The sequence below is a fragment of the Parastagonospora nodorum genome (assembly GCF_000146915.1).
Source record: "Parastagonospora nodorum SN15 chromosome Unknown scaffold_11, whole genome shotgun sequence".
NCBI classification, from domain to species: domain Eukaryota; kingdom Fungi; phylum Ascomycota; class Dothideomycetes; order Pleosporales; family Phaeosphaeriaceae; genus Parastagonospora; species Parastagonospora nodorum.
In genome coordinates, this window is record NW_001884559.1 from 978,257 (window position 1) to 1,004,819 (window position 26,563).

Sequence of the window (26,563 nt, forward strand, 5' to 3'; positions counted from 1 at the left end):
GCAAACGCTCCTGCCGTGCGGCTTGGGTATATAGCTTCGCCTTGACGAGATAAACCTCTTCTTCTACACCCTCTCTTCATATTCTTCTCCTCTAAGCACATTCTCTTTACACCACCACTGCTTGCTACTCAGCTTGCAGCTCACTCGCTTCAATGAAGCTCCTCCAGGTCGCCCTCGCTGGGCTCGTCGGGCTTGCAGGGTTTGCAGCAGCCGCAAAGGCTGAGGCTCGCGGTGAGGTCATGACTTCGTGGGACAACGACGCCTCTGGCAAGTACATGTAAGTGGTCCGACCCCGAAGTAGCTTCGTGCATCTGATCATTTTGTGTAGCTGCACTGGCACCAACATCGAGCACTGCAGTCCCGCTGGTACCGACTGCGCTGGGGTCGAGAGCTGTCCCGATGGCTGCTTCGACACCGGCAATGGTGCAGTGTGTATTTACAGGGCTCATGGTGAGGCACGCGCCGCCGACGAGGCCACCCTCCAAGAGAAGTACGACTTCAACAATTACGGCACTACCGTGTAAGTAAAAGATCTCATACTCAACCGATGCTCATATTTGACACATCCTCTGCAGATACAAATGCCGCGTCAAACTTATCTTGGAGTGCTCTCTTCAGCGCGAAGACACCCCTCGATGCGGTCCCAAAGTCGCTAGTTGCAAGCATGGCTGCGAAGAGTTCGATACAGGCGCTTCCTGCAGACAGATTTCGCAGTCCGAATCTCGCCGCGCTGAATCTACACTTGATGCAGCTGAGAAAGAGACCTACGAATGCTCGAATGATCATCGAGGAAGAATGAGCTGCAACTATGGTTTCTGCGCCGTCAAGCCGGGAGACTGGTGCTGGAAAGGTTACTCGTGTCGCGACGACTGTGCCTGCTGCAAGAAGGATGGCGGAAAGACGGTTGTGGCGGATGCCCCGATTCCTCCTAAGGTACGTTCGTTCCACAAGCGTGAGCCTGCTGTTCTCGTTGGCGCACCTACCTAGTCAAGTGTCCTGGTAGCAACCATTGCTGCGAATCTCGGCGAGACAACCCACACGCTGTCCAGTGCAATTGCTAGAGCGGCTTCGAAGTTTACACCTTGTCTATCTACGCTCTTCGGAGTCAGGTAGCTCGAGTTCGATATATTCATACAATCAAGATTGAATAAATGTCATCCTTGCTCAGCTTTTTTTCCCTTTCCCATGTTTCGATCATTGAATGCTTGCGCCCTCAACCCTTGCTCCCAGCTAACACAATTACAACAGATTGATCATGGATCGGAAGCGCCCTGTACGCCCAGATATTACGATTGCCACCCTGGGAGCAGTGACTGGCTTCGCGTCTGCAACGCACAAGGCGAATGGGATCTATCCGCATTTTGTGGTAGTGACAAAGGTTATACCTGGTAAGCCAACGAAATACATTATAGAAGCAGGGGGATCAGGGGCTCACAATTTCGCAGCTGCAAAGGGCCAGACGGGGCCGTATCCAGCCCCAACCACAGGTGTGACTGCCGTGATCAGTCCGCAAGGCTGATTGCATCACCCAAAGTAAACACTCCTCGCGAGTACGCCGACACTACCACAACCACTGTCACTATGAGGGAAGATCCCAAGGACAAGCAGTACTGCTACTGGCCAGGTCATTATGGATGCCTCAACGGAGACCTCTACGTGTGCGATGCCCACAACATGTGGGTGCTATCTGCGAAGTGCGGAAAATCAAGCAAAGGCGAGGACTGCTGCAAAATCGGCCCAGAAATCGGCGTTGCTCGCTGTGTCTGTCCCGCAGCCGAGTCCTCAAATCTCCTCGAAGACCGCAGCATGGCCGACATCGAAGCTTCAGCCATCGGGACCGTCGCTGCCGACCTACCCTGCGGAGTGGTTGGCCTTCACTGGTGCGATGAAATAGCTTTCAGGGGTTTGTATGTCTGCGGGCAGAATTTCCAGTGGCAATTGGTTGCTGATTGTGGGACGACGAGCACTGGGTTTGGCTGCTGTAGGGCGGTGTTGCCTGGTAGCGCTTGGTGCGACTGTCGAGGCCTTCCTGGAGGTCCGCCTATGTTTCTACTCGCTGGTGTCAGTGCAGCTGCAGCTGCTGTTGCTGTTGATGCTGGTACGACCGAGACAACTGTTCCGACCACGAAAGATATTGCCTCTCGGGAAGCCCCGTCTTCCGTTGCTCCCGACTCAGTCACCCCCGAATCAAGCAACGAAAAGTGTACGCCTGGTCAATTCTGGTGTGAAACGCCCGGCTGGGACTGGGTCATTGTTTGCAACTTGAATGGTGACTGGGAAAGGTCAAACTTCTGTGGAAAAACAAGCGAAACCTATGGCTGGTAAGTCGCTATTGTTTGATCTCGGACGGATCTCCATTGAAAACTCCCGTACTTACCATTCCCGCAGCTGTAGGAGCTCCTCCATCCCTAGTCATTATGCAGTATGCGACTGCACAACTCTACCCGGCGTTCCACCAGCTCTACTTCACGACCGCGCTGTCGATGTAATCGGACAGGTATCTGAAGACATCCAGGATGGTGAACCTGGCGGCAAATGTTCGCCAGGAACCTTCTCATGCCGCCAACCTTTCGTCGACGGAGACCTCCTAGTCTGCGGAGTCAATGGCGTTTGGCAAATCTCAAGCCATTGCTGCGGACCATATACCTGCTACGACCCTCCAGGTGACGAGCAACCCCACTGCGAGTGCGTTCCGAAAGCCCTGGATTCCAACCTGGTCCGGGATATCGCGGGCAACGACGATGTAGCTGTCGAAGCTCCTCGCTCGGTCTCTTCTGAACGCTCAGCAGACCCAGTAGCACACGGTTGCTCACCAGGCACATTCGAGTGTAGAAAAAAGGGCACTGAGATCTTCCTCTGCAATACTAAGGGTTTCTGGGAGCTGAGTCAGGTGTGCAAAGGAGCTTCAAAATGCAATGTTCGAAGTAACGGCGAGGCGTACTGCGGCCCGGGACGACTTGACCACAAGGTTTCACCCGGATCCGCGATCTCTTTTGCACGCTCTGCAGACATCCAACAAGCATGCCAGCCAGGAGAACTCAATTGTAGTATTATGCCGGCTACTAATCAGGGTGTGATCATGGTCTGCAATGCTTCGGGACAGTGGCAGGTGAGTGCCTATTGTGGAGCAGGAGTACATTGCAGGGCTGGGGAGCATGGAGAAGTGTACTGCGATCCGAGAAGCTAAGGATCTTCCACACTGCTCACTGTAGCCATAGAAACGGCTTCCTCAGCGGCGAGGGCGTAGGATACGGTGAAAAGACGGCTTGATTGACAAGGGTCAGAGAAGGCAGGCAGTTGGGAGATGCTGGAAAGGGAGCCACGATGCCTCAACCATTGTGTCTAGGCAAATCATGGAGGGCTCTAAATGTCTTTCAGAGATGAATATGACAGAGATCTATCCAATTTCTTCTGCACTTGTCAAAGATTTGGCACATATTCGTGATGCCATCGTCGTGCACAGACGCGGGATCGATAGGTGGGGCAGCACCCGATCATCTAGACTGCTCTGAGCTAAGCTTTAACCCTTCCCGCTGCAACCATCGTCATACTTCAACGAGACATGCCGCTTGTACCCACCGCCTGACCAAGGCTTTTTCACAGTAGTTTTGTGGCATATACGAGTGCGCGTCAGCATGTAAATAGCTACGAAAAACCTCTCTCGTTCTTTCGACCTTTACACCAGCAAAAGCTCTCAACCGAGAGCAATTGCAACTGCCATTATGTCGTTCCTCATAGAACACGTCCGCCAGGCCTACAATGACAAGCAAACCCACGTCGTCATGTTCTCAGCCACGGCGATAGCCTTATATGGATATGACCAGGGAATGATGTCGCTGATTAACACCAACAAGGACTACCTGAAGACCATGGGCCTTTGGGAAGAAAGCCCCATGGTCGGCGTCATCGTCGCAGTATACTACCTCGGCTGCGCGGTGGGTGCCGTGCTCTTCTCCAAAGTCGCCGACAAAGTCGGCCGCAAGAAGAGCATCTTCTTCAGCCTGGCGAGCGCCAGTCTGGGAAATCTGATCATGTTCGTGGCGGGCATGAAGTTCCCGAACCTCGGGCTGGCGCTCATGCTCGTGGGAAGAGTCATCATGGGCCTGGGTGTGGGTGGCATCGACGCGGTCATCCCGACGTATTCGAGTGAATTGAGCGCCGACGACTCGCGGGGAAAAGCGCTCGCGCAGGAGTTCCAGTCGAACATCTTCGGGCTCGTCATGGCGTTTGGCATCAATCTGGGCGTGACGATTGCGCTGGGCAAGTGGAGCCAGTGGGCGTGGCGGACGCCGATTATCGTCATGCAGGTGTATCCCGTGCTGTTGATGGCGCTGATTGGCACGCTGCCGGAGAGCCCGAGGTGGTTCATCTTCAACGATAGAGAAGACGAGGCCAAGGAGGCTTTGGATGAGATTTATGGGGAGCAGGCAAAGGAGCAGTTGGATGATTTGCTCGAGCAGCATGAGAAGGAGAAGGATGAGTCCGTGGGGTATTGGGATATGCTCACGCCTAGTCATGCGCAGTTTCATCCTACGATGGTTACGATCATGTGCCAGGTCAATCAGGCGTTGACGGGATATGGAGCTGTGTCGGTTTACGGGCCGCAGATCTTTGAAGTAGGTCTTTTTGTCGTACATCGTAGTACTGAGCTAACCCCCATCAGCTCCTCGGATTCGACGTCCGCATGGCCGAATACCTGACCCTCGGCAACTACACCTCCTACTTCTTCCTCATGACATTCGCCTGGATCCTAATCGACGTCCTCGGACGCCGACACCTCCTCGTCCAAGGCTCCATCATCCTCTCTGCGTGTTTCGGCCTCCTCACCATCTTCGGCGGGCTCTCTGAAAACGCCTCCAAAATCGACATACCCGTGTACGTCTCCGGCATCATCGGTACCGTGATCCTCTTCATCGCAACCGGCGCCTTTGGTATCGGCTGGCTCGCAACCGTCTGGCTCATCCCCACCGAAATCTTCCCCACCACGTGCCGCGCCCAAGGCACCGCCATCTCCGTGATCATCTGGGGCCTGGCCAACTTTGCAATCACGTTTCTCACGCCCGTCATGTTCAACAACTTATCGTACTTCATCTTTCTTGTCTTCGCGGGCACGAATGCGGTTGCGGGTCTGTGGACGTATTTGTACCTGCCTGAGACTGGTGGGCGCAGCTTCGAGGAAAATCAGGACTTCTTCAAGGAGGCGGGTGAGGCGGGGACATGGAGGGTTAGCAAGGTTGCGGGAGGCGATTGGATCAAGATGAAGTATCCGGACCCGAAGAATGATGGCGAGGTTGTGGACGCGGAACGGGTGCCGCTTTTGAGGAGGGTGCAGGATCAGTTGCCGAGTACGGAGGGTTAGGTGGATATATGTGTTGCTTGCTTTAGATTGTTTATTCTCAAAAGTTTTTTGTTATAGATGGGTTGGATTTAGATGCTGGATGTTGATGGGTTATACCTACCTGAATTTGGGTAGCGCACTGCTTTCGGCGTACGCATATTTGCTTTTCTCAAATGTCTCTCAACTCCTCACCTTCTCGGGAAAGTCATCTTCGTTGACTGGGCATGGGGCTGGTGTTGGCACTCCGACCGTGACGAGTAATCAGGGCAAACCCTGGGGTGGTATCGGGTAGATCGTAGACGTGAAGAGACATTTGCTAGCATACAAAGTGGTGCCAGTGAATGAATGATTAATAGCGATCACTTTACCTACAATCGATGAAGCAACGCAATACAACAGGCCAGTATTTGGAAATGGCAGGATCTACTCGTTTGATGAGAAAGGCGTGTAAGTCGTACTGGGAGCAAAGTAAGGCAAGCGGGTTTCTACTAAGTCTGACCCACCATCAGCAGTCAAATGCAGGCTCTTTCAAGCGAGTTATGAAGAAATAATGAAATCACACTCGTCCCTTACCACAAAAGCTGCCGCCTTCCAAATTCTCCGTCTCGGCGTTTCCACGCCCCCGACCTCGGACATTCCGGCTATAGCAACTCATCTCCGCCCTCGCCATCTCCAGGCTCCAGCAATTGCTTCACATTCAGAGCGGCTTTTCGGCCGACTGAGATCGAGATTATTTCAAAGTCCGTTGAGTGTGCAGCGGGTCTCGCGGACGTGAGTGGGCACAGACCTAGTCCCTTGTTCCCGAGCAATCGGGGCTGCATAAACCCCGACTGAGACGTGGCTGTAATGGGCGTAAGACTTGCATATGCACGAGGGCCTTGTGGTGTGAGGGGTCGTTCGCATGGCACATACATATAAAACGACGAAGGGAATATCCGTCATGAGCATATTGTCCTGCTACTCCCTTCATTGCCTTCCTAACTTCAAGTTGTGTGCCACCAGCTTCTCTGAGTAAGCGATTCGGACCAACCACGTTGAGGATATTTGTGAGCAACCAGCAACGGCAAGGTTGTTCGCGAAGATATAAGGACCCCAGCGGCTCGACGTAAGCTAGGAGCAAAGAGAAGGGAGAATTACATCGAAATGTCGACGACTTGCCTTACCATCCACGATCTGCTGCGCATCACATACACATACGAAGCGCAAGCTCTACAAGCGCAGGCCCGGAAACGCTCAGATTCAGCCTGCTTCGTGAGTATAGACCGCGTCGAACATGTCAAGGAGCATCACTAACATTTCTCCAGACGCCAGAAACATGTTCGCATCTCTCACCACCGCCCTCTCCATCCCCCGGCTTCGCCACGCTCGAGACAGACTTCACCCATCGCTACTCCCGACACACAACGTCATGAACTAACGTACCCACATGCGACCCCTCACAGACGGGTGAACGGTGTGCGCGACATGTACGACTGGCACGCATTCCCTAGAGCGACACGTTAACACCCCACTTGGATCGGCGTGGAGGGTGGTGTGATGTTGTTTGCGCGCATGTCGCGCGCAGGCTTGTGTGTGGCTGAATCGGCCCCGATCCAGAGGTTTATTTGAGATCATTGGTTGGCGCGAGTGAAACGAGGGTGGTACGACATAAGATGGATGGTCGAGTTATGTTATTGAGCAGCTGAGTGTGGTATGGTTCCGAGGGCGTGGAAGTGGTCATCACGTCGTCTTGACAGTGTCTTCGATGGACGTTGGGAGGCTTGGATTGGGCCTTTTTGGGCGTTCTTGTCGTATACCCCTGTGATGGGCGTTGGTAATAGTGTAATTTGGAAGGTCAGCACCTCTTCCTACCTCGATGAATTTGCTCGATGTTTACGTATCTTGTTCTGCCTCATTGATGATGATGATGATTCTGCAGGGATCGAGACTTCTCCAAGGTTGCTTTGAATGTTAGGAGCAGGTTCCCAGTCGCCTCGTGGCTATGGAACTTTGTCTTAAAATGTCAGAAACTCAATCGAGTGACCTTTGACAGATCGTCTATAAATAGTGAATGGTTGGCTGTAAACTATCAAACCTAAAAGAAGGCACCATGGTAACTGGCTTTGATAGGAGAGAGGGCCGGATTTGAAATTCGTAACTTGCCAGCATACGACGTCAAGCAGGAACAGTTTGTAGTCTGAGAGAAGAAATGCGCTCCGGCAATTAACGATGCACCCGCTGAACTGTTGGCCCCGGACTTGTACACTGTTGTGACCGGTTGTGACCGGTTGTGCAACCGTAAGGCAGCAAGGCAGGAATGAAGCACGTTCACGTATCTAATCACAATATGTGGAGACTCCAAGGCACCACGTAATGGACCGATCCCCACTTGCAACGGCGGATCCGGAGATCAAGCGGGTTTCCGTGCCCGTCAAGTTTCAGGATTCCAGGGAACATGCGTGCCGTTGTTCTGGAAGCTTGGTTCTCGCGACGAGCCAGGATTCGAGGCCTGGGGGCTAGTCGTTAGTTGGGCGACCGGATTGCATAGCGTCATCACAACGGTCGCTTCGATGGCGTTTCGCGGCCTGCTTGCACGCGTTGTTTATGTGCTGTTGCGACGATAGACGCTCCCTCGATTCGTGTTGTGCAGAGGGGCGCAGCGAGGGCTGGGGCTGACTGGCGTGCTTCGCGTAGGCGTGTGCTCGGCCCGGCGATAGGTACGCCTGGAACGTCATGGCGGGTCACAACGATGCGTGACAGGGTGTGGCAGCCCTCGCAAACGATCGTACGGCGGCAAGGGTGTGTGCCCTGATTCACGTGCATCTCGAGATGTCGCCCAGATCCGGGAAATTTGTTGGCCGCCAGGGACGCTTCTCTGCTTCTCCTGATATACCCACCAGCATGCCTCGCGCTTGCTGTCCGACTGCAGCACATCATGTTGCGAAGACTCCACAACAAGTCGGTCGAGGTCAGCGAGGTGAAGTTGGGGCGGAAGACGAGTAAGAGGCAGCGCATCTCGCAGTTCTTCAGATCAAGGAAGCAAAAGCCAGAGGCCCGCAATGCAGCACCCGTATGCCAACACCCCAGTTGCAGCGTTTTTGGCCATGTCTTACTAATGCCCGAGTTCAGGAGAAGGTACTGACTGGCAGCGAGTCTGAATCCCCCCAGGCAGCCCACGATGTGACGAGCCCCGCCGAAGCGCCCCTCGAGCAACCACGATCCAGCGATGAGAAGCCCACCTCAGTCGAAGAGCCCAAAAAGGCTCCTGAACCAAATGCCTCGCCGAGGCCGGAGACACCAGAGATAGAGAAGGTCGAGACGCTCAGTGAGGCGCAGTTGCATGTGCTCTTTTCTGGAACCCCACACTTCAGCGTCAAGACGGGGAGTCGTCGCCCTGCTGCCAACGTTTCGTACCCATGGGGAGGCCTGGAATCTTCGAAAGACACACTGGACTCGGTACTGCCAGACCAGGCTGCCTTCACGTCCGCAACCCTACATCCACTTCCAACCAAGGCTCGAACATCCTCTGAAGAGAAAAGCCGCAACCACGGATATGACGTGGATGTTGTGGAAGTACCGAACATGCTCAGTGCTCAGGGTATTGAACCGGGCAGCATTGGCTTCTCTCACTTTCTGGAGTTGCCAAGATCGGATAGTCTACTCGTCGACTTGGAAGGGTCACAAACAAGCAAAGAGTTCCTACAAGGGACCAAAAACAAAGAGCTCATGCAGAGTGCACCCGAACGGATTGGAATTCGTGCAGTGGATATGGGCTTGATATACGACCGTCTTATCGAGATCCATGATCTGAACGAGGCGTTCCACGAGAGCCCTGGACCCATGACTGTTCTGAACCATCAAAGTCCGGGAGAACTGTACGCAAATCTGTTCAGCAAGTTTCTGACGCCTCCTGGATACGATGGTACGACAGGTGACCCAACAGGCCTACGAGTTCAGATCCTCACACTCATGCGAATATTGAAACTCAAGGGTGTTTGGTACGATTTTAGCCTCGTTGAGTGGAGGATCAGACTTGGCCAGATCCTTTGGAGTGATCCTGAGGCGGTACCGGCACACGAGGCCCATCCTTTGTGGACGGAACGCGAGGTTCTACTCTTACAGATTACATTGGCGTGCGAACTACTACTCCGACTCGATGCCGTTACCAGCCTGGACGTGGGTGGCCAAAGTAGTCCGGGGCAGATGAGCGCTCAAGAGATCAGGGGCTTCTTCGGCAGCAAGACCAGGAAGCTCGATTGGGATCTCGTACTCGCAAGAAGATTTCTAGACAACATTCTGGTCGTCAAGAGCAGTGATCACGACGTTGAACCATCGAAATCGCGTGGATTTCAGTCGATGCGTGGTACAGGAGAACCTCCTGAGATCGCTAGGCCAGATATCGTGCTGCTGCCACAGCACCAAACACGCCAACTCCAAGGCCTGATCAAATTCGGTTCGGCCATACAGTGGCCTTCTACGGAAACCATTGTGCAGAGTCTGGCCCAGAGGCTAGGCGCTCGCGGACTCGTACAGCAAGGAGAGCCACTGCCAACACCTGACGGCATGTTCCTAGATCCCGTTTCACCTGCGACGATCAGTGTCTACGGCACACCTCTAGAGACTCCGCGCCCCGCGAACCACATGCTTGACGGTTACTTCGGACACATCGGCAAGCCCGCACTGACTCGCGACAATTCGCATTCTTTGAGAATTCCGCTATCTCCTACTCTCTCGCCGCAGCCCGATTCTCCAAGCTCAACCCTAACCGGAATTGGTGGATGGCTCAGTCGCTCATACTTGACCGGTCTGACACTTCCCGGAGAGGCGATCTCGCACTTCCTCATATCCACGCTTCTGGAGAACGACATCGTAGCAATTGCGAATCTGGGTGACTCTGCCAATCTTTACGGCGGTTTCTCGTATGCCGGCCGATCTTGGTGGAGTAAGAACTCGATAGTAGGTCGCGTCTTCGCCTGTATTGACGGTGGTGTTGAGTGTATGGGTTGGATCTCATTCCCAAGGCAACCGGAAGGATCGACCAACCAATGGCATTCAATTCATAGCGAGCAGATTCCTTTGGACGATCGAATGAGCGACACCACGCGGTCCGCTGCGGTCGCCCGAGCATCCTCAATCATACCCGATGGTACAATAGCATCTATAAACTCCGAGGACCTAGTTCTTCCGCGCGACTCGGAAACGCTACCTACGCCCACGTTGATCCTTCGAAATTGGGAGCTTACACCACTCAATCCCGACCTCATGGACAGCGACATGATGTCAGGACCACTGACTGAGAGCGATATACATACTCCATCCGTCACTTTCGCTTCCCAGGATCGAACATTACATCACACTCTGACACTCGCTTTCGACGTACAGTTTGTAACCTCGTGGCCATGCACGCCACCGATGTCGACTCCTGTTCCCGCTCCTAGCATGCCTCATATCCTCAAGCGCTCACTCACTGGCACTGTATCACGTACATCCTCCAAACGAAGTGGTGTCACGATGCCTCGCCGCAACAGTCATGGTTTCGAGCCACTTCTGTCGCATCCACCCGACTCAACAGACATTGCACCGAAGCGTGTGTACTCTGCCGATACTGATAACGATTCCATGACTACCATTACGAAGCGACAGCCCATGGAAGTGCACCCTCTCCACACAAGCTACAAGTACAAGACTGTATCTGTCACCGAAGTGTTGGACCCCAGTTTCGACATTCCCTTCGACATGCATTCGCACACTCGTTCGCCAACCCCCACTGGACTTGATAAGAAGAACGACACTGATGCAACACATGACAAAACTACCGTACTTGTCCTTGATGCACGTGGGTCTTCAGATTTACAACTTCTTGCGCGTTCTTGGTGCGCCGAGAAGGGCTTCCACGCCATCGTCGGCAGAGTCGGACGGACGTGCCTGGCTTGTTGCATCCGTGAGGCGCGAGCTTTGGGTATACACGTCGTGATCAGAGTGTAATGTCTTTTTCCTATGTTTGTTTCCTTGTCATGACTAGATCGCGTTCACAGCATTCGCGTGTTTTCTTCTCATTGTTGATACCCAAATTGGTCATCGGTCTTATCTTGTCGGAATTGGCCATCGTCGGCAAGCGCATATACGAGATACCCAGGAACGTGTATATAGGAGTACATGTGTTCTATACAGATTGTTTCCTGCTTCAACTGTTCGCAGTTCAATTGATTGAGTGTCTATGCTTGACAGCAAATTTCGTGTTTAGTGGGAAGAGCATGAGCATCTATCATGAGGTGGAGCTTGTTCCCACTTTGAATTTTCCACCGCACGTCGCCGACTCAACACCAGCCCATATCACGCCCTATTCGGCGAGTTTCTAAAAACAAGCATAATCAGCCGCATTCATGGCAGTGCAAACAATTTCGCTAACACGATCGGGATGGCGTGGGACTCCACAGCCCGCTCTCGGCAAGGCTTAGCTGGCGGCCTTAAAATCCATCCTCCCCGTGCGCTTCACCTTTTGCCATATTTAAATCTCGGTATAGGAATCACGGTTCCGCAATCAGATATTTTGCAACAATCTTGTTTTTTCATTACGATTGACGACGTCACGCGCAGATACGACTCGTTCTTCCTCTCCACTCACCATTCTTCAACATGAACTACGCACCGCTCTCACACAACGAGGACGCCAACGCAAACCAGACGCGTGAAGATGGTTGCTCACGCTACTGCACTGCTTGCACTAATTCTACGTGGACCGGGGCGCTCTGTTTCGACAGCGTTCTCGCCTGCTTTGCGGCAATGTGGGAAGGCATTGCATCCTGTTGTGGAAGCTGCTGCAATGATGGTTGCAATGCTTGCAGCAATTTCTTTTAGCAAGAGCGCAGGTGCTGATGCGTGTGTTGTTGCTTCCGATCGAGACGAGGAGCAGGGAGGTGCGAGGGTGTCGTGTTGACAGACTCCCACTTGCGAGTGCAGCTCTCGGGTTGCTCACCAACATTGCTCAACTTTCAACACGGCATATCAGTGTCACTACGGCGCTTTCGCTACGCCCAGTTTGTATGCCATAGCTTGGACCGTCGCTCAAAGGTATGGTGATTCATCTACGCGGCTTTGTTGATGATGGGACTGACGAGTGCGTAGAGTAGCTGTTACTTCTATCACTATTCCAAACTGTTCTCGACTCATCTTTCATATCTTCTTCTCTCTTCAAGATGGATCGATCACACAATGCCTCAAAGCCAGCAGCTGGCTCCAGTACCAGGGCCAGCGACAACAAGTCAAGCGATGTGAATCGCCCATCGGAAGCACAGAACCCTGTGAACTGCCAGGTGTGTAGTGTCTTTGGTGTGCCGAAGAACAAGAAATGCGACGCATGTGGGACGTTCTTCACACCACTTGGAAAAGATTCAGGCAAGAGCGAAGATTATGCGCTCGGCCCCTTTGGCAACGATTCCGCAACCACAAATGTATACGAGGATGCCAAAGACGCGCGTGGACATCGCAAGGTCGACTCCAAGCTTGACAGCGACCCCATTTCCCCAGAAAGTCCCACAAGTGTTCGAGACGACAGTGGACAGGCAACTCAATCTACTTCGAAAGATGGTGAAGCTCTCCTCTCTGCTAAGACCTATCAGGCTGCGGAAGAGCCTGAGAGAAATGAACCATCTCGGTCCGTAGTCTCTTCGAGCCAAACCGTCTCCTTCAAATCTCTCAAACAAGCCCATACTCAAAATCGAGAAGAGAAACTCCGCCGATGGGCTGAGACGAGCACTGATCCAGAACAAGATGAAGTCCTGAAAGAGACTGGCATTGAACCCCACGACTTTGCCAGAGACGATGCATTGAAGGCCAAGAGGAAACGCGACAGTTGACAACGACGGCGCTCAGTCGCATCAACCAAGCTCAAAGCTATCCCTCTCCCACCTTCACGACCACTGACATTCAGCGCTCGTCCGAATCCTCCACCACATGTTCCTCGCACGCCCATCAAGCGTGCTAAGTCTCCACTGTCACAAGTTGTATCTGCATCTAGTATTATCGAATATGGTGCCGGCACAGGGCGTACTTATCAACCTCGCGCCCCGTCTGCACTCGTACCAACAGTCCAAACTCCCGTCGCTCCACCTGCACCTGAATCGACGGCTACATTACCCATCAACGCACCTAGAATAATCACTCAACCTCACAGCCACAATGCAACTATGTTCATGGCGCCCCAACCCCCTGCAGATGTCTTGGCTGCACGGCAGCAACGAATGGCTATATATAACACGGGGAAAGGCTGGGATAAGAAGCGTTGTGGTTGTATTGAAAGCATATTGGAGTGCTGGAGACGGTAGGAATTGTTGCTAGTGCATAGATGGGATGATTGGGCCTGGTTACTAGATAGATGGTAGCGAATTGAAAGTTCGTCAGGATAATGTCATGTCGTTAAGTGATATGTACTTGAATCTGTGAGATTTCGTTGTATGTGACACTGAAGTGATCGGTAGTCCTTGCAGATGCTTGGACATTGAAACTCCAAGAGCCTCATACATCACGGTTCAATGAGCGTTTTACACCTGCGGGGTTTGATGCACTACCGCAGATGCAGACAGTTTTTAGTATGCTATTGCAGTTTTGGTGTGCTATCGTGACTTACAGTAGACCGCATGTATAGTGCTTGCATGTTCACTGCCGCAAGTGCAATGCACCGCAAGCTGCAACGAGTTGTGCTTCAACGTCCACAATCGCGGTTGTAGCCGAGTTTCGCTGGCTTGCAGCCTATCACAAGGTTGTATTCCAGTACATGTTTGTGTAATATTGGCGCAATCCAATCGTTTGGTTGCTTTCATGCCAAGTTTATAGCGACGAACTTCATCAGCTATCTCTTTCACCACCAACAACTCCCGCCTCCCTCTTTCCACCCATACCAGGACTGTCTCAACTCAACCCAGCACCAAAAAAAAAACTCCAATCATACACCATGCCCGACTGGACGTTCGTGAGCAAGTTCGGCGCGGAAGTCGCCAAGCGCGCTGGGGTTTCCAAGGATCAGGTCTGGGAGTCGATGATTGGAGGAGGCCTACTTACCGTAACCGATGGTGAGCATGCATACACCTTCACCGAGGAAGACAAGGCTGGCTTCGGCGAGAAGCTTTGGCAGTGGATCCAGAAAAACCCCAGAGAGGTCACGAAGCTCACGGCATGCATCGCCGCTGGTCCCGCCGCCATCTTCGCCGCCCCGGCGGCTGTAGGATTGCTCGGATTTGGACCGCTTGGGCCTATCGCTGGTATGTGTTTGTGACGTTCTGTTCGTAGGCCAATCTGACGGGATACACAGGCGCCAGAGCTGCAGCTGCCCAAGCAGCCATGGGACCTGTCGCTGCTGGAAGTGCCTTTGCTGTCCTGCAAAGTGCGGGTATGGGAGGTATGGGGCTCATTGTTGTCAAGGCGATTGCTGCTGGTGGTGCTGTAGTTCCGACTTGCAGTTTCGCGGCTGTTAGCTTTTTGAATGCGATGAAAGAGGAGAATTGTGGTAGCGGAGAGAGGAATGATGAGAAGAAGGAGAGGGAGAAGGAGAAGGGAGAGAAGAAAGACCAGTAGGCAGGCAACACTGGAGGACACTGGAGGACGATGTCTATGAAGTCTAGAGTGAAGCGCACATGTGCAACACGGATTAGGATGATCTGAGGTCATGCCGGGTGTAAAATCCATTGGCACAATTACACCGCATACTTCAGCTGGGTGTGTTTCAACGTTCACTGCCGCGAATTTCCTCATAATATAAATCTACAATGGGCTGCTTCCGTGGTATCTATCATCCTTGCACTTCCATCTCAGATCTTCGATTGTACGAGTTCGCTAACTTGTTGCTCGATGGCCTTGTCGTCCAGTCCCTTCAGTGGCAGCTTCTTCTCCTTTCCAAAGTCTGATATCATCCTTGTTAGCATTCGCCATGTTTCTCTTTCATGTCTGACGCACCGAATCTTGCGTATACGGTGGGCTCGGTGCCGCTCGCTTCTCGGATCATAATGGGTGTGTGGGGGTTGTGCTTCTTCATGGTGGGGTAGCTTCGGGTGAGGAAGTTCCTGTTGTAATTTTTAGCCTACAGTCTCCCTGATCTACTACCAGAACGCCTATCTCGAGGCGCATCGTGACAATAGCTCCTGCTGGCCGAGTGTCGCATACCTTGTCGCGGCGCTGTGCTCGCTGGTCTGGCAGAACAAAAACCGCAGCTCCTTCAGGCCTTGGCCAAACGCATATTTCGACGCCATGGTGAGATTTGTACGGGTGTCGTGGGGTGAACAATTGGTGTTGTCGTCGGGCGCAAGTGCATTCGATGTCCAATGTTCCGCAAGCTCTCATGACGCGCCTTCCCGTGTTGGGTTTAGCCGCCTGCCAATCGGAGGTTGCCCCAACGTAATCCCGATGCTTCAACTTTGGCACCGGTATCGCGAACACACGATTGCGCTCTCACACGACACCCCGCCGTCACCTCCACCACCACTCAATCTACCGCCTCTCACGTGCGCGCTGAGAGAATAGAAGAGAAGGATAGCAGTCATGTCTTTCCGCCCGGGTTCCCGTATCTTCAGCAGCTTCCGACCCTTCTTCCGGCCCGCACAAGCAAATGGCCGTCGACGAGCAACAACGGCTGCCGGTCCTGGCGGCTTCGCTGGATTCTGGAACAGCCCAATCGGCCCCAAGACTGTGCACTTTTGGTATGCTTCACCCTGGACAATCTGCCATGCGCCTGCATCATCAGAAAATCACTGTCAGATGCTGCAAACACTCGACTAACACCTCGCAGGGCACCAGTAATGAAATGGGGCATGGTCCTCGCCGGCGCATCTGACTTCTCCCGCCCTGCCGAATCCCTCTCCTTTACCCAGAACTTTGCCCTCATGTGCACCGGAGCCATCTGGACCCGCTGGTGCTTCGTCATCCGCCCCAAGAACGTTGCGCTCGCAGCTGTCAATGCGCTGGTCTTTGCTGTTGGTGCGACGCAGGTTGGCAGGATTTATATGTACAACAAGAGCTTGGAGGCGACTGAGGGCCAGGTCAAGGGCGAAGGCAAGGAGCTTGAGGCCGACCTGAAGGCTACGGCGCAGAAGGCGGAGAAGGTCGTTAAGTCGTAGGAGGGTGATGAGGAGGAACAATGTATTGAATTGGAGAGATGTGTATATTCTCACATATGCTGGCGATTACATACCGTTGAGCTTGAAAGTGGGTAGTACCTTTTGCTAGGTACATTTAGGGACAGGTGAATGCAGTGCCCGTCTTTACAACTCCGAGAGCAGCTCCAAGCTTCTTTCTCAGCCTTCTCTTTTCTTCGAAACTTCATTACTTCCTCACATGACGCTCCCAGCATAACCAACACACTTCTAGTCTCCCTTACGAAGTCAAAACGCACATCTTCTGGCTCAATTAACAAACATCACACAATCAAACAACTTCAATCGCAAATCATAAATACCTGCAGCTTTAAAAACACAACAATTTATTACTCGTAAAACAAAAAGCCCATCAGCAAGGCATCTACCCTCCCCCCTTCGAAATCTAATAAACAACAGCCTTCTCCCCCGCCTCGCCCTTGCACTCGGGCAAACACCTGCACTCCTGCTTGCCCCACACGCTCAGCGTCACGCACTGGCCCGGCTTTGGATACCCATACAGCTCCGTATGGCACTTGGACTTGCAGTTGCCCAAGCCGTTGTATGTTTTGCCGCAGTCGTCGCGCTTGCTTGACCAGCTGCACTTCGTCTCGGGGATCTTGGGAGACTCGGCGGGGATGGCGCTGGCGCTGGTGAGGGCGAGGAGGGTGGTGAGGATGAGGGTAGTGAGTTGCATGGCTGTAGTGGTGGTGTTGGTGTTGGTGGTGAAGAACTTTGGTAATACTGTGTGAGAGATTCAGATATCTATGATGATGTTTGGGAGAGTGGGAAAGGGCAGGGAAATGTTAGTTTATATATGTGCAACATGTTCACAGTGTGCCCTTTTTATGAATGCATGACAACAATGATGGGTGGTTCTTTGATTGGCCTGGTGATTGACATGTTCAGCTACGGACAAAGCGGATATGGAAGCGGGTCGACGGAGGACAATACAATGATATTGTAACATGGTATTCTATTACCTTTGTGGTATTGTATGCTACACGCAAGCTCCATCAATCACTGCGTCTACATCTGTCTTAGCATTCGCTAGAAGCATTCAGAACGCTACTCATTGGTAGCAAATTTTCATGTATTCGAGATTGCATGCAGATTCAAAGCTCCACACATGCACTCCCTCCCCTCTCAACTCACGATGGCCACAATCCTCGACCTAATCGTCTTCCTGATCATTATCATTGTTGGCGTTGTCGTGTCTCGTCTTCGTCGGGCTCCTAGAAATGCGAACCCAACTCGCTTTCTCAATCACCGCCCAGTTGATGTGGACAGGCTTCAAAGACCTCGACAACAAGGTATTCTCACTTAGTCTATGTACATTGCTTGTCGCTGACAAGCTACAATTCACCGACAAGATATGCAGGGCACCCAACAGCTTCTTGACCACAGTTTGGTAGAAGTGGCCGACGGTCTTGATATTGATGCTATAGTGGGGCCTGGTGTGCGTCCGCGTGCGGCTCGAGGAAATTGGAGGAAGGGAGAGTGGGTTGTAGGAGGCTGAGGGTAGTTTGGTATGAGCAATCGGTGGCGGTCAAGGAATAGAACACTTCCTGACTGTGATATACTTGCTCGAATTTGACATACTTTCATGTTGACGAAATAGGAGCCTGGAGGTAGTCGCTATGAACTTGACTGCAAATCGACAGCCGATCTGACTATGTCGAAGACAAGAGCGCATGTCCCTAGCTTGCATGCAGTATGCGTCTGATTGGCCATTTTCCAGTGAACAAACGCTCACGTGCTGAAGCTAGTGTGGACTAACAATTCCCCGGCCTTCACCTACAAACACCGCGCACACCACAACAAACTCCAATCAAAAACCCCTCTCCGTGCCGGAATGGCACCTTTCCAAGACTACCAGCCGGTTAAGTTTGCGCGCCTGCTGTTCTACTTCATGCATGCTGACGGACACCTCGAGCTCGTCAAGGATGAAGCCGAGCAGCCACAAGCACTCGACAGCGCCTCCTCCGAGGCCTTCTTGGAGGATGAGGTCCACCAGGAGCCCACCAACAACGACGCCCTCTCCAAGTCAACGGAGGCTGAGGGCCAGCAGGAGCCACAATCCAATGGCACCTACTCCGGGTCTCTGACGCGACTCCAGGCCGGCTATCTCCATGCCATCGGCGTTCTCGATGAGCGCCTCAAGCGACAACAGCAAGAGCTTGACTTGGCGCACGCTGACCTCCAATATATGGATTTCCTCCAGCATCAGAACAAACAGCTGACCTTGGATCTGAATGCATCGCGCTCGGTGGCCCAGGAAATGCGCTCTGCACCGCTCGAGAAGAAGTTGGCAGAGAAGAATGCCACACTCAAAGACAAGAACGAGAAGATCTTCGACCTTGAGCAGACGATTGGACGCCTCCAGAACGAGCTGTACCAGCCGAAGAGGGAGCCTCTGGGCGTGGGTGCATGGCTACCAGGCCAGCAGAACCATAATAACGTCTCTGCAGGTGCGACTACGACTCATACGACTATACAGGGCGCGACGCCGACTGCAGCAAGGAAATAGGACTTCGGCGCGAAGGGTAGTTACGAGAAACCAGCGGGACTGCTTCAGCAGAACAGCTACGAGGGAGAATTGAAGATGGAGCCCACACCTTACGACCGCAAGAACATCGGCGCAACTGAAAAAGGCAACGCGGCCAAGAAGAGGAAGCTCGTCGACCTTACGTGCGCAGGCAAGGACGGACTTTCAAACCAGGATTCCGGTGCTGATCAGGTCGTTCGTGGAGGCAACGTCTAACCATTCGTCATTGACTGATGTCGCTCAACACAAGCTTGAGCTATCAGAGAAGCTTCAAGAACCCACAAGGGCAATGAGGTTGGATTCAGGCGTATTTGGAGACGTAAAAACAGCCAGGGAATCACGACTAGCGTAACTCAAAGAGTTTGCGAATATCAACGCAGAATTCGAAAAAGTCGTGTTAATCTCATGAACGTGATGTCGTCGGATTGAGGCCACCAAGGCTCCCACCGCTAGCCCGATCGATCTAATCCATGCAAATCCCCCAACACCTCATCCCGGCAGCATGATATCTCTCCCATCTCCATCTCCCTCACCAACGCCCACTCTCCACCCCAGCCCACCATGATATTCCACATTTTCCTCTTCACAGCCTTGTGCACAGCATATTCTAACCCCAAAGACGCGCTCATCAACCCCCGAGGCGAAAAAGTATGCATGCAGCAGTGCGGTACGTCGGCGCTCAAATGCCCAGAGGCGTTTTGGAAAGAGCAGTTTGATATGTGTTATCGATGTTGCGCGGTGTGGGGCGAGACGGTGATTAGGGTGCGGTGTGATGAGGGGGGCACTGGGAATGGGACCATGGGGAGGAAGGGGAATGAAACGGCGACGGTGAAAGAGAAGGATAAGGGGAAGAATGAAGGAGTGGGGAGGGAGTTGGGGTTTTCGTGAAGGGTGGTGTGATGAGGTTTCATATGCGACGGTGGGTTGATGTTGTGGTGCCTGGCGGCTTCCACGGCTGTCCGGTTGGGGTTTGCTACCTACGGAAGGCGGCGTCGACATCTCGCGATTACTGCGTGCTGGAGACGTTTTGCGATGTGGGCATTTGCATACTCACGACAAGATTCTTCGCAAAATACGCGACCCTCTACATCGCAGCTCAACACAAACCAGAGTCGCCTACAACCACATTCGCAAATCTCTCCGGACACCCTCCGCCGACGCCTCACCATGGATAACGAACTCAAACTGCCCATCCTCATCCTCATAGTCTTGACAGTCTTCGGCTTAGCACTCGTTGGGTGCATCTGCTACATGGACCCCGACCACATCATGATGAGGATCATTCGCTTCCTGTTCTTCGAAGGTGCGCCTCCCCAATCTTCTACTCAACGATGTCCACTGACCGCGCGACCAGGCGGCGCCGTGGTCATACAAAGGAATTTCCGAGCGAATGAGATCACCATCATCGGAGGCGCTGCCGTCATGAGCGTCACTATCGCGGCTGAAGACGCCTCCATTCCGAGAGACATTGATATGCTCAAGGTGTATACGCGGCGTTCAAGACCGAGCCACGTACATACGCAACTAGTACACCACCGGAGAGCATAGTGCTTTGAATGTTTAGCAATGGGAATCATTGCGAGGATCTTGGTAGTTGAAGTGCTGGTGGTATGGAGTGTATGCATATATTTTTACAAGGAGAATACCATCATGATTCTCCAGCGTATCGTACACATTCCCGTCACACCGTTGTATCCAACCCTCCCCCCACCGCGCTAATCTAGCCCCCCTCTTATGTTCCATCCACCATCTCACAACGCGCCTACACATGACCTCCGTTACACACCCATCACGTGCTCCCACCAAACCCAGACGCCCTTGCGTCCCGCCCCTTTCCCCTCTGCCATGCACGCTTCCCAATCGGCTCGCACGTACATGGTCGCTGCAAAGCAATCTTACCTAAGTAGCAAAGTCGTCGCACAAAGCAATATTGAACGGCGAGAAAAAAAACTGCGGGTCAGCACGCGAAGCACTGGACTAGGAACGTTCCCGGGCCAGAGTCGTATGGAAACATGTGGGGCGTGCGCCGTCGAGTTACACGGCGGACGGCGGTCATGTGGGCGGCTTCGTATTTTGTGTAAGGTTGGAAGCGGCAGGGTGCGTGAAGCAAATGAAAGATTTCAAATTCTAAGCAGCGGTAACGCATACAATTGGCGCAACGAAGATCCGGTCGTGTACCGGTATCCGAAACGCTGGGGAATATTACAGGCAGAAAGCACGACAGGTTGAAGGGAACCAGAATACCTCGCCGTGGGTATGTTACAAAAGAAAATCGAAAAAATAAATAACGCCAGGTGCCGTGAGGCTTGTCCAATCTGTCCGTATCCTCCCCCAAAAGTTTTCCGGCCGTGAGGCTTTCCGGTCTTATAAATTCCCGCTTGTGTGCGCGGGATGTGTCTCGAAGAAGTAGTGGAGAAAAGCGCGTGCGCGCATGTGTGTGTGTGTGTGTGAAGAAGTATGGTGCGGGTTTACGGGTGGTAGTGGTATCTCGTCAAGTTGGGTGGGAAATGGTGGTCTATATGCGGCGATCCAAGCGATCGACCCTCGACCTGAAGCCCTTGACAATCTCGCCAATGCGGCGGACCTTGTCGAATTCCGTCTGCAGCTCGTCGATTTCGCGCAGGATGGCGCGGAAGCGGGCGATTTCGGCGTCGGCCATTTGGATTGCGTTACCTGCGCGGTCGTACTGCACTTGGGTTGCGGTTTGGGTTTGTTGCGTGAGCTGGAGGGAGTATGGATTAGCATTGCATTCTTGGATCTATCTCATCTCGGTTGATTTTGGTTTAGGAGAGTCAGGGAAGCAAACTACTCACATAGTGCCATCGCTGCTGGATCGAGTACATCAGACGGTCAAAGTGGGCGCTGAGCGCCTGTAAGCTGGTGGGATCCAGGAGGAGACGGCCCTGGCTGGAGGCGTGAGAAGCTGCGCGCGACGAATTGCTGCCCTGCTGCGAGGCGGCGATTTGCTGCTGGAGATATCTCGCTTCGCTCGAGTTGAGGCCCAGTTCAGACACTGGGATGGCGGACATGTGCACATATTATCTATAAGGACATGGTCGCGCGTTGCGTTGGTGGCTGCACAGCGCTCCCCGAAACGAGCGACAAACAGAATTGCAGGGCTAGTTGCTGTTACTAGCTTGGGCGTGAGGTTGAGCAACGTTGCAGTAAGGTCTTCAGCTTGCTGCTGGCGGGTTTGGATGAGGAAAGCGCAGCACGACCGGCACACGATGCGAGTGAGTGAAAGTCGCCAAGGGCCTGTCTGCACTTGCGCGCGCCCGGATGCACCAGACACCACACGAAAGCAACCACACCCCTTCCAATGCCTGCATTAAACCGCATACTCTATCCCGCACATCTCCTCCACATCTCCTCCGGGCCGGCTGCAGCCCTACAGCACGTCCGATTGCGTTGGCGCGCGCTGATGCAGCCCGACGTGCCCTGACGCACTTGCGCATCGCAATTCGCGTTCAGACAAATCTCGAAACTCTCTCCAGCGTCGGCCATATTTTACGAGCCGTTCGCTCGTCTTGCTTTTTGGCCTCCCTTCGGGACCGTGCCGCCCTGAATCACAAGTCTCATTCAGGCGCGGGTTATTATCGCCGTCGGCGCACCCTCCTAAGTTGATGACGACCAGGGGTTTGTTAATTGTGCCGCCCACTGCTCAGGGCGAATTAACCCCACCAGCTCGCATGGCCGTGGAGGGGTAGCCCGAGGCGTTGTGGTTGGACCGGATCGAGAAGGTGACAGTAACAGGTGAGTTGTGATGAGAATGTACCGCCGACAAGGGTACATTCATCCGGCGCGAATGGCTGTGTCTAGGAACACCGCGGCTTTCGGTGCAGACCGACTTCACATGGGAAAGTTATGCTTCGGCGCACAAAGACAGTGGCTTGCCGTGTCTCACTCATCAAACACTGGAACATTTTGCTTGTTTGGTATTGATTTGTTTTCGAGTCTTTGGCCATCTCAAAGCCGGATATCATACTGAGATGATGAGAAGCGACTCGGTGGATTGCCACATGAGTTCGTGATATAGGTACAAGAAAAGGTACGAAAAGGGTATATACAAGTCCATCCGTATCCACGCTATGCACAAAGAAAAGAAATGCCCGGAGGCAGCTGTGTCTGAAAGACATTACAACGCGTAGTTTTCCGCGTGTAGGAAGATCTCATCGCGATCGCTATTACTCCACACTGAGCGTTGGAGCTCGGCGACTGTATCGCTGACGCTGACGCGCATGGTCGGCGGCCCGCAAACAAAGACACACGTTCGTCGTCCAAAGCTCTTGCTCATGCCCTTGAGGAGGTATGGTATGTCTGGACGACCGTACTCAGTACTCCAGCCGTCCTTCTTCTTAACGGCAGCTGGCAGGAAAGCAAACCGCATTAGATTCTTCTGGAACTCAGTAGGCGTAGACGGGAAGCCAAAGTCAAAGCCTTGGACTGCCCCTGATTCAGAGACGTTGGGATTGATGGCACCCGAACCGGATGATACAGCCTGCGATATGTCCAGCTGGAGACTGCGTTCCGAGCGGCGGGCTGCCAGCCCACGTGGAGCAGGCGCGATCATGTCGGGGTCGGTCTGATTTGAGGTATCAGAGTGGTGGCTTTGGAAGCTGGGGCGTGGTGGCGCAAGGTGTGCTCGGTTCACAGGAAGGACATGAGCCTGGGGAAGGGCTGTTATGCTGTCCTCGTTCTCGCGGCGCAGGGCGCTCTCTTTCTCAGGATCACCTTGGGCCTCGTCACGGATGAGTGCAGAATGACGCTGAGTTGAGATGCCAGAAAGTCGATGGTCTGCAATGTTTTGAAACGCATCGTTGACTTTGTCGTGAAAGAACATCGAGACTGGACGGGTTGGCGTCTTCGCGCTGACAAGCGCGCCGGCCGGATTGCGTTTGGCTGCGGTGATATAAAACTGGCACTCGACAGTCTCGGGCGGCGCAAATTCGCGACAGATGCGAAGCTCTTCCTTGAACCATTCCATAGTCTCCGGACGCTTGAGAGCCCAGATGACATGAATTTTGCGCGTCACGGCTTTCCCGTCGCGCATTTTCTTGATGAGCGTGAGCAGCTGAGAAATGATAGCAGTAATGCCGCTGCCACCGGCAATGAGGACGACATCGTCGAATGCTTCTATGCGGCGTTGCATGCCTCCGTATGGACCATCAACAAACGCGCGGTATGTGTGCCATGGGCCATGCTCGAGTGCGGCCTGGCGGACTTTGTTGGTGAAGCCTCCGAATGGGCGGAACACGATGACCATGTCCCGGTAACCCTCGCCGTATTCCGAAGGGAAGTCTTCGTCGCATAGCGATGCGATGGTAAAAGGGTGGTTCTCGAACACAGAGATACCTGGCATTCGCAGGTAGATGTACTGTCCGGGTCTCCAACGAACTTGGGTGGGAATGGTGATCTTGATTGCATTCTCTGGCATGAGCGTGACAGCAGCTTCGTCGCCAATGAGCCAGGATAGTCTCCCCGGGCGTGTCCAATTGAGGTAGAACAAGCGTACGAAGTAAGAGAGAAGCCAAATGGTCAGCGTTGAGAAGAGGTAATGCCACGAAGTAAGGTAGTTGTTGCAGTGCCAGAACATCATCCCAAGGAAGACAATCGCAACGGGTACATGGAGCGTGACAAAGAGCTCATACATGCGGTGGCGGAGTGGACCGATTGAGTGTAGGCAGAGAAAGGCTAGGGGAACAAGTGCGGCGATTCCTGTACCATAGGCGTAGAAGCCAGTCTGCTTGAAGAGGCTCTCGAAGCTCTTCCGCGCTCCTTTCTCCCAGATTGGCGTGACGTAGAAGGGTACGGTGTGCATGATGCTCAGTACCAAGCAAATGTATGCGGCCCATCGATGCAGCACGTTGAGCCTCTCATGTCCAATACCAGTGATCATGGTAATGAAGTTGGCTTTCATAGACAACGCAACGATCCAAGGTAGCAGCGCCACTGCCATCATGCCCGAGCGTACAGCGAGAGGGGGTGATCCGTAGGCGATGCTTTTCCAGAAAAGAGGTTGTGGTAAGCATGAGTAGAGAACACCTACAAGCAACGCAGCTACCACAATGACTGTGACACTCAGGGATGGGAACACAATGGGCCTCCATCCTTTACGAATGTTGATCTGTCGTATCGGGCGGTAAAAAATAAATCGAAAGAAAGCCACCATGTTGTTGATAGGTCCAACCGAGGAGACACTTGATTGTGTCTTTGGTCCACTAGGTAATGGGCCTTCGCGCGGAAAGAACTTCATGGTGGACTTGTCAGTATACAGGACCGACATTTCGTAGTCTGTGTCGGGAGAGGAAGTCGTTGAGGATTGCAATACCTCTTCTTGGTGTAGTGCTGTCCGGATCTTGTCCGTGAATAGATGGTAGTAGCGCATGAGCGCCGCAAAAACCAGTAATGGTATGCAGAAGTATACGTAGGCCAGCGCATATTTTCCGCTCTTGTTGAAGGGGTCCACCGTGTTGGCTTCGATCAGACCAGCAGGACTTGTGCTGTTGAATGGTATGTTCACTCGTCGCGTCAGTGTCGAAACAGCTTCCCCTAGTTGTTCCAAGGCAACACCAGCCTGTTCCACCATTGCATCCCGAAGAGCTGGCATTTTCAAATCGTGGTATCGGTGTCGCTCCTACTAGGGATTCTAGCTCGTGTAACACCGTCACCAGTGGAAGCTGGGATCACAGCGTCGGGGCGTCCTGTGCCAGTAGGGTGTAAAATTCGAGGTGGCAGCTGCTCAGAGGACATTCCGGAATTCGATTTACATGAATACGAGTGTGGAACTTGGTCTTCTGTAACAATGCGGTGTGAACATGCGCTTCTAAGATGAGTGCTGCGTGTGGCACCAGTTGCGACGACCAGGTTGTCCTGTAGCGAAGCGCCTCGCTGGGTGGCGATAACGATATCCGGTAAGAGTAATTACGCTGGACCTTGAACAGCAGGAAATGGAGGTGCGACAGTGGGTCACAGCGGATCAGATACCGTGCGTGAGCAGCAGCCGGCGAGATCCTTATGTCCCTTGCGCGAAGTGGATGATGGGTCACACGCAGGGATCATAGTACCGTATTGTGGCAGCAAATGGTAAGTGATATCCTACCGCTCATCACGACCCGCGCTATTGGGTCCAAGAATGTGATAGGGATTCCAGGGTGGGTAGCCAGATAGGGAACTCGACGAACATACAGTACCGCACTATCACGACGGGGGCTGCTTGCATGCATCAATAATCCTCGAGTTCATCTAACGGTGGCTTCGCAAGCGTCGCCGCGCTGTCTGTCATGCAGCGTCTGCGCCGTAACTGGAGGCACAACAACCGTCGCCAATAGAGTTGGAGCAGGACGGGCCTGGATCACCGCCAGTTCGCCATTTCAAGCGGGAGGCGTCCTCGGCTGCAGCGGGATTTCCATATGATCCGTTGCGAATTCTTGCGCGCACTGCCACGAAGGGCGACTCGTTGTGGAGTTGCACGACGTCAGCGACCCCCAGGCTCTTCGTCTGCAATTCCTTCCGTCTCATGTCAGACTTGACCGATACTTTCACTTTGAAGCCAGCGGAAAATTCTGCAGACGGGTGCAT

General features: G+C 53.2%; 17 protein-coding genes across 17 annotated transcripts; 12 read left to right on the top strand and 5 right to left on the bottom strand.

Moving 5' to 3' along the window:
* Window positions 1-152: 152 nt before the first annotated feature.
* Window positions 153-987, top strand: SNOG_07727 (hypothetical protein; the record flags this gene model as incomplete). The annotated part of the gene is made up of 3 exons (XM_001798006.1): window positions 153-277; window positions 329-520; window positions 576-987. The coding sequence occupies 3 exons, from the start codon at window positions 153-155 to the stop codon at window positions 985-987; spliced, it is 729 nt and encodes a 242-aa protein (XP_001798058.1).
* A 268-nt stretch (window positions 988-1,255) lies between these two features.
* On the top strand, window positions 1,256-1,519 carry SNOG_07728 (hypothetical protein; the record flags this gene model as incomplete). The annotated part of the gene is made up of 2 exons (XM_001798007.1): window positions 1,256-1,388; window positions 1,446-1,519. 2 exons carry the CDS (start codon window positions 1,256-1,258, stop codon window positions 1,517-1,519), a joined length of 207 nt encoding a protein of 68 aa, XP_001798059.1.
* A 62-nt stretch (window positions 1,520-1,581) lies between these two features.
* SNOG_07729 (hypothetical protein) lies at window positions 1,582-3,270 on the top strand (the record flags this gene model as incomplete). The annotated part of the gene is made up of 3 exons (XM_001798008.1): window positions 1,582-2,321; window positions 2,389-3,109; window positions 3,184-3,270. The coding sequence occupies 3 exons, from the start codon at window positions 1,582-1,584 to the stop codon at window positions 3,268-3,270; spliced, it is 1,548 nt and encodes a 515-aa protein (XP_001798060.1).
* Window positions 3,271-3,722: 452 nt separating this feature from the next.
* SNOG_07730 (hypothetical protein) lies at window positions 3,723-5,359 on the top strand (the record flags this gene model as incomplete). Its single annotated transcript, XM_001798009.1, has 2 exons — window positions 3,723-4,616; window positions 4,664-5,359. 2 exons carry the CDS (start codon window positions 3,723-3,725, stop codon window positions 5,357-5,359), a joined length of 1,590 nt encoding a protein of 529 aa, XP_001798061.1.
* Window positions 5,360-6,481: 1,122 nt separating this feature from the next.
* On the top strand, window positions 6,482-7,212 carry SNOG_07731 (hypothetical protein; the record flags this gene model as incomplete). The annotated part of the gene is made up of 2 exons (XM_001798010.1): window positions 6,482-6,589; window positions 6,643-7,212. 2 exons carry the CDS (start codon window positions 6,482-6,484, stop codon window positions 6,748-6,750), a joined length of 216 nt encoding a protein of 71 aa, XP_001798062.1. The 3' UTR covers window positions 6,751-7,212.
* Window positions 7,213-7,657: 445 nt separating this feature from the next.
* Window positions 7,658-8,052, bottom strand: SNOG_07732 (hypothetical protein; the record flags this gene model as incomplete). Its single annotated transcript, XM_001798011.1, has 2 exons — window positions 7,658-7,826; window positions 7,913-8,052. The coding sequence occupies 2 exons, from the start codon at window positions 8,050-8,052 to the stop codon at window positions 7,658-7,660; spliced, it is 309 nt and encodes a 102-aa protein (XP_001798063.1).
* Window positions 8,053-8,243: 191 nt separating this feature from the next.
* SNOG_07733 (hypothetical protein) lies at window positions 8,244-11,505 on the top strand. The gene is made up of 2 exons (XM_001798012.1): window positions 8,244-8,387; window positions 8,447-11,505. Exons 1-2 carry the CDS (start codon window positions 8,253-8,255, stop codon window positions 11,300-11,302), a joined length of 2,991 nt encoding a protein of 996 aa, XP_001798064.1. The 5' UTR covers window positions 8,244-8,252; the 3' UTR covers window positions 11,303-11,505.
* Window positions 11,506-12,513: 1,008 nt separating this feature from the next.
* SNOG_07734 (hypothetical protein) lies at window positions 12,514-13,173 on the top strand (the record flags this gene model as incomplete). Its single annotated transcript, XM_001798013.1, has 1 exon — window positions 12,514-13,173. One exon carries the CDS (start codon window positions 12,514-12,516, stop codon window positions 13,171-13,173), a length of 660 nt encoding a protein of 219 aa, XP_001798065.1.
* A 1,094-nt stretch (window positions 13,174-14,267) lies between these two features.
* SNOG_07735 (hypothetical protein) lies at window positions 14,268-14,887 on the top strand (the record flags this gene model as incomplete). Its single annotated transcript, XM_001798014.1, has 2 exons — window positions 14,268-14,574; window positions 14,625-14,887. The coding sequence occupies 2 exons, from the start codon at window positions 14,268-14,270 to the stop codon at window positions 14,885-14,887; spliced, it is 570 nt and encodes a 189-aa protein (XP_001798066.1).
* A 37-nt stretch (window positions 14,888-14,924) lies between these two features.
* On the bottom strand, window positions 14,925-15,574 carry SNOG_07736 (hypothetical protein). Its single transcript, XM_001798015.1, has 3 exons — window positions 15,473-15,574; window positions 15,266-15,372; window positions 14,925-15,212 (listed from the first exon to the last, which is right to left on the bottom strand). The coding sequence occupies exons 1-3, from the start codon at window positions 15,556-15,558 to the stop codon at window positions 15,121-15,123; spliced, it is 285 nt and encodes a 94-aa protein (XP_001798067.1). The 5' UTR covers window positions 15,559-15,574; the 3' UTR covers window positions 14,925-15,120.
* A 169-nt stretch (window positions 15,575-15,743) lies between these two features.
* On the top strand, window positions 15,744-16,584 carry SNOG_07737 (hypothetical protein). Its single transcript, XM_001798016.1, has 2 exons — window positions 15,744-16,005; window positions 16,095-16,584. The coding sequence occupies exons 1-2, from the start codon at window positions 15,848-15,850 to the stop codon at window positions 16,420-16,422; spliced, it is 486 nt and encodes a 161-aa protein (XP_001798068.1). The 5' UTR covers window positions 15,744-15,847; the 3' UTR covers window positions 16,423-16,584.
* Window positions 16,585-16,843: 259 nt separating this feature from the next.
* Window positions 16,844-17,134, bottom strand: SNOG_07738 (hypothetical protein; the record flags this gene model as incomplete). The annotated part of the gene is made up of 1 exon (XM_001798017.1): window positions 16,844-17,134. One exon carries the CDS (start codon window positions 17,132-17,134, stop codon window positions 16,844-16,846), a length of 291 nt encoding a protein of 96 aa, XP_001798069.1.
* A 459-nt stretch (window positions 17,135-17,593) lies between these two features.
* Window positions 17,594-17,956, top strand: SNOG_07739 (hypothetical protein; the record flags this gene model as incomplete). The annotated part of the gene is made up of 2 exons (XM_001798018.1): window positions 17,594-17,750; window positions 17,793-17,956. The coding sequence occupies 2 exons, from the start codon at window positions 17,594-17,596 to the stop codon at window positions 17,954-17,956; spliced, it is 321 nt and encodes a 106-aa protein (XP_001798070.1).
* A 336-nt stretch (window positions 17,957-18,292) lies between these two features.
* On the top strand, window positions 18,293-19,201 carry SNOG_07740 (hypothetical protein; the record flags this gene model as incomplete). Its single annotated transcript, XM_001798019.1, has 2 exons — window positions 18,293-18,908; window positions 19,002-19,201. The coding sequence occupies 2 exons, from the start codon at window positions 18,293-18,295 to the stop codon at window positions 19,199-19,201; spliced, it is 816 nt and encodes a 271-aa protein (XP_001798071.1).
* A 951-nt stretch (window positions 19,202-20,152) lies between these two features.
* Window positions 20,153-20,533, top strand: SNOG_07741 (hypothetical protein; the record flags this gene model as incomplete). The annotated part of the gene is made up of 2 exons (XM_001798020.1): window positions 20,153-20,288; window positions 20,340-20,533. 2 exons carry the CDS (start codon window positions 20,153-20,155, stop codon window positions 20,531-20,533), a joined length of 330 nt encoding a protein of 109 aa, XP_001798072.1.
* Window positions 20,534-21,500: 967 nt separating this feature from the next.
* SNOG_07742 (hypothetical protein) lies at window positions 21,501-22,014 on the bottom strand (the record flags this gene model as incomplete). The annotated part of the gene is made up of 2 exons (XM_001798021.1): window positions 21,501-21,671; window positions 21,799-22,014. The coding sequence occupies 2 exons, from the start codon at window positions 22,012-22,014 to the stop codon at window positions 21,501-21,503; spliced, it is 387 nt and encodes a 128-aa protein (XP_001798073.1).
* Window positions 22,015-23,120: 1,106 nt separating this feature from the next.
* SNOG_07743 (hypothetical protein) lies at window positions 23,121-25,592 on the bottom strand (the record flags this gene model as incomplete). The annotated part of the gene is made up of 1 exon (XM_001798022.1): window positions 23,121-25,592. One exon carries the CDS (start codon window positions 25,590-25,592, stop codon window positions 23,121-23,123), a length of 2,472 nt encoding a protein of 823 aa, XP_001798074.1.
* Between the last annotated feature and the right edge of the window lie 971 nt (window positions 25,593-26,563).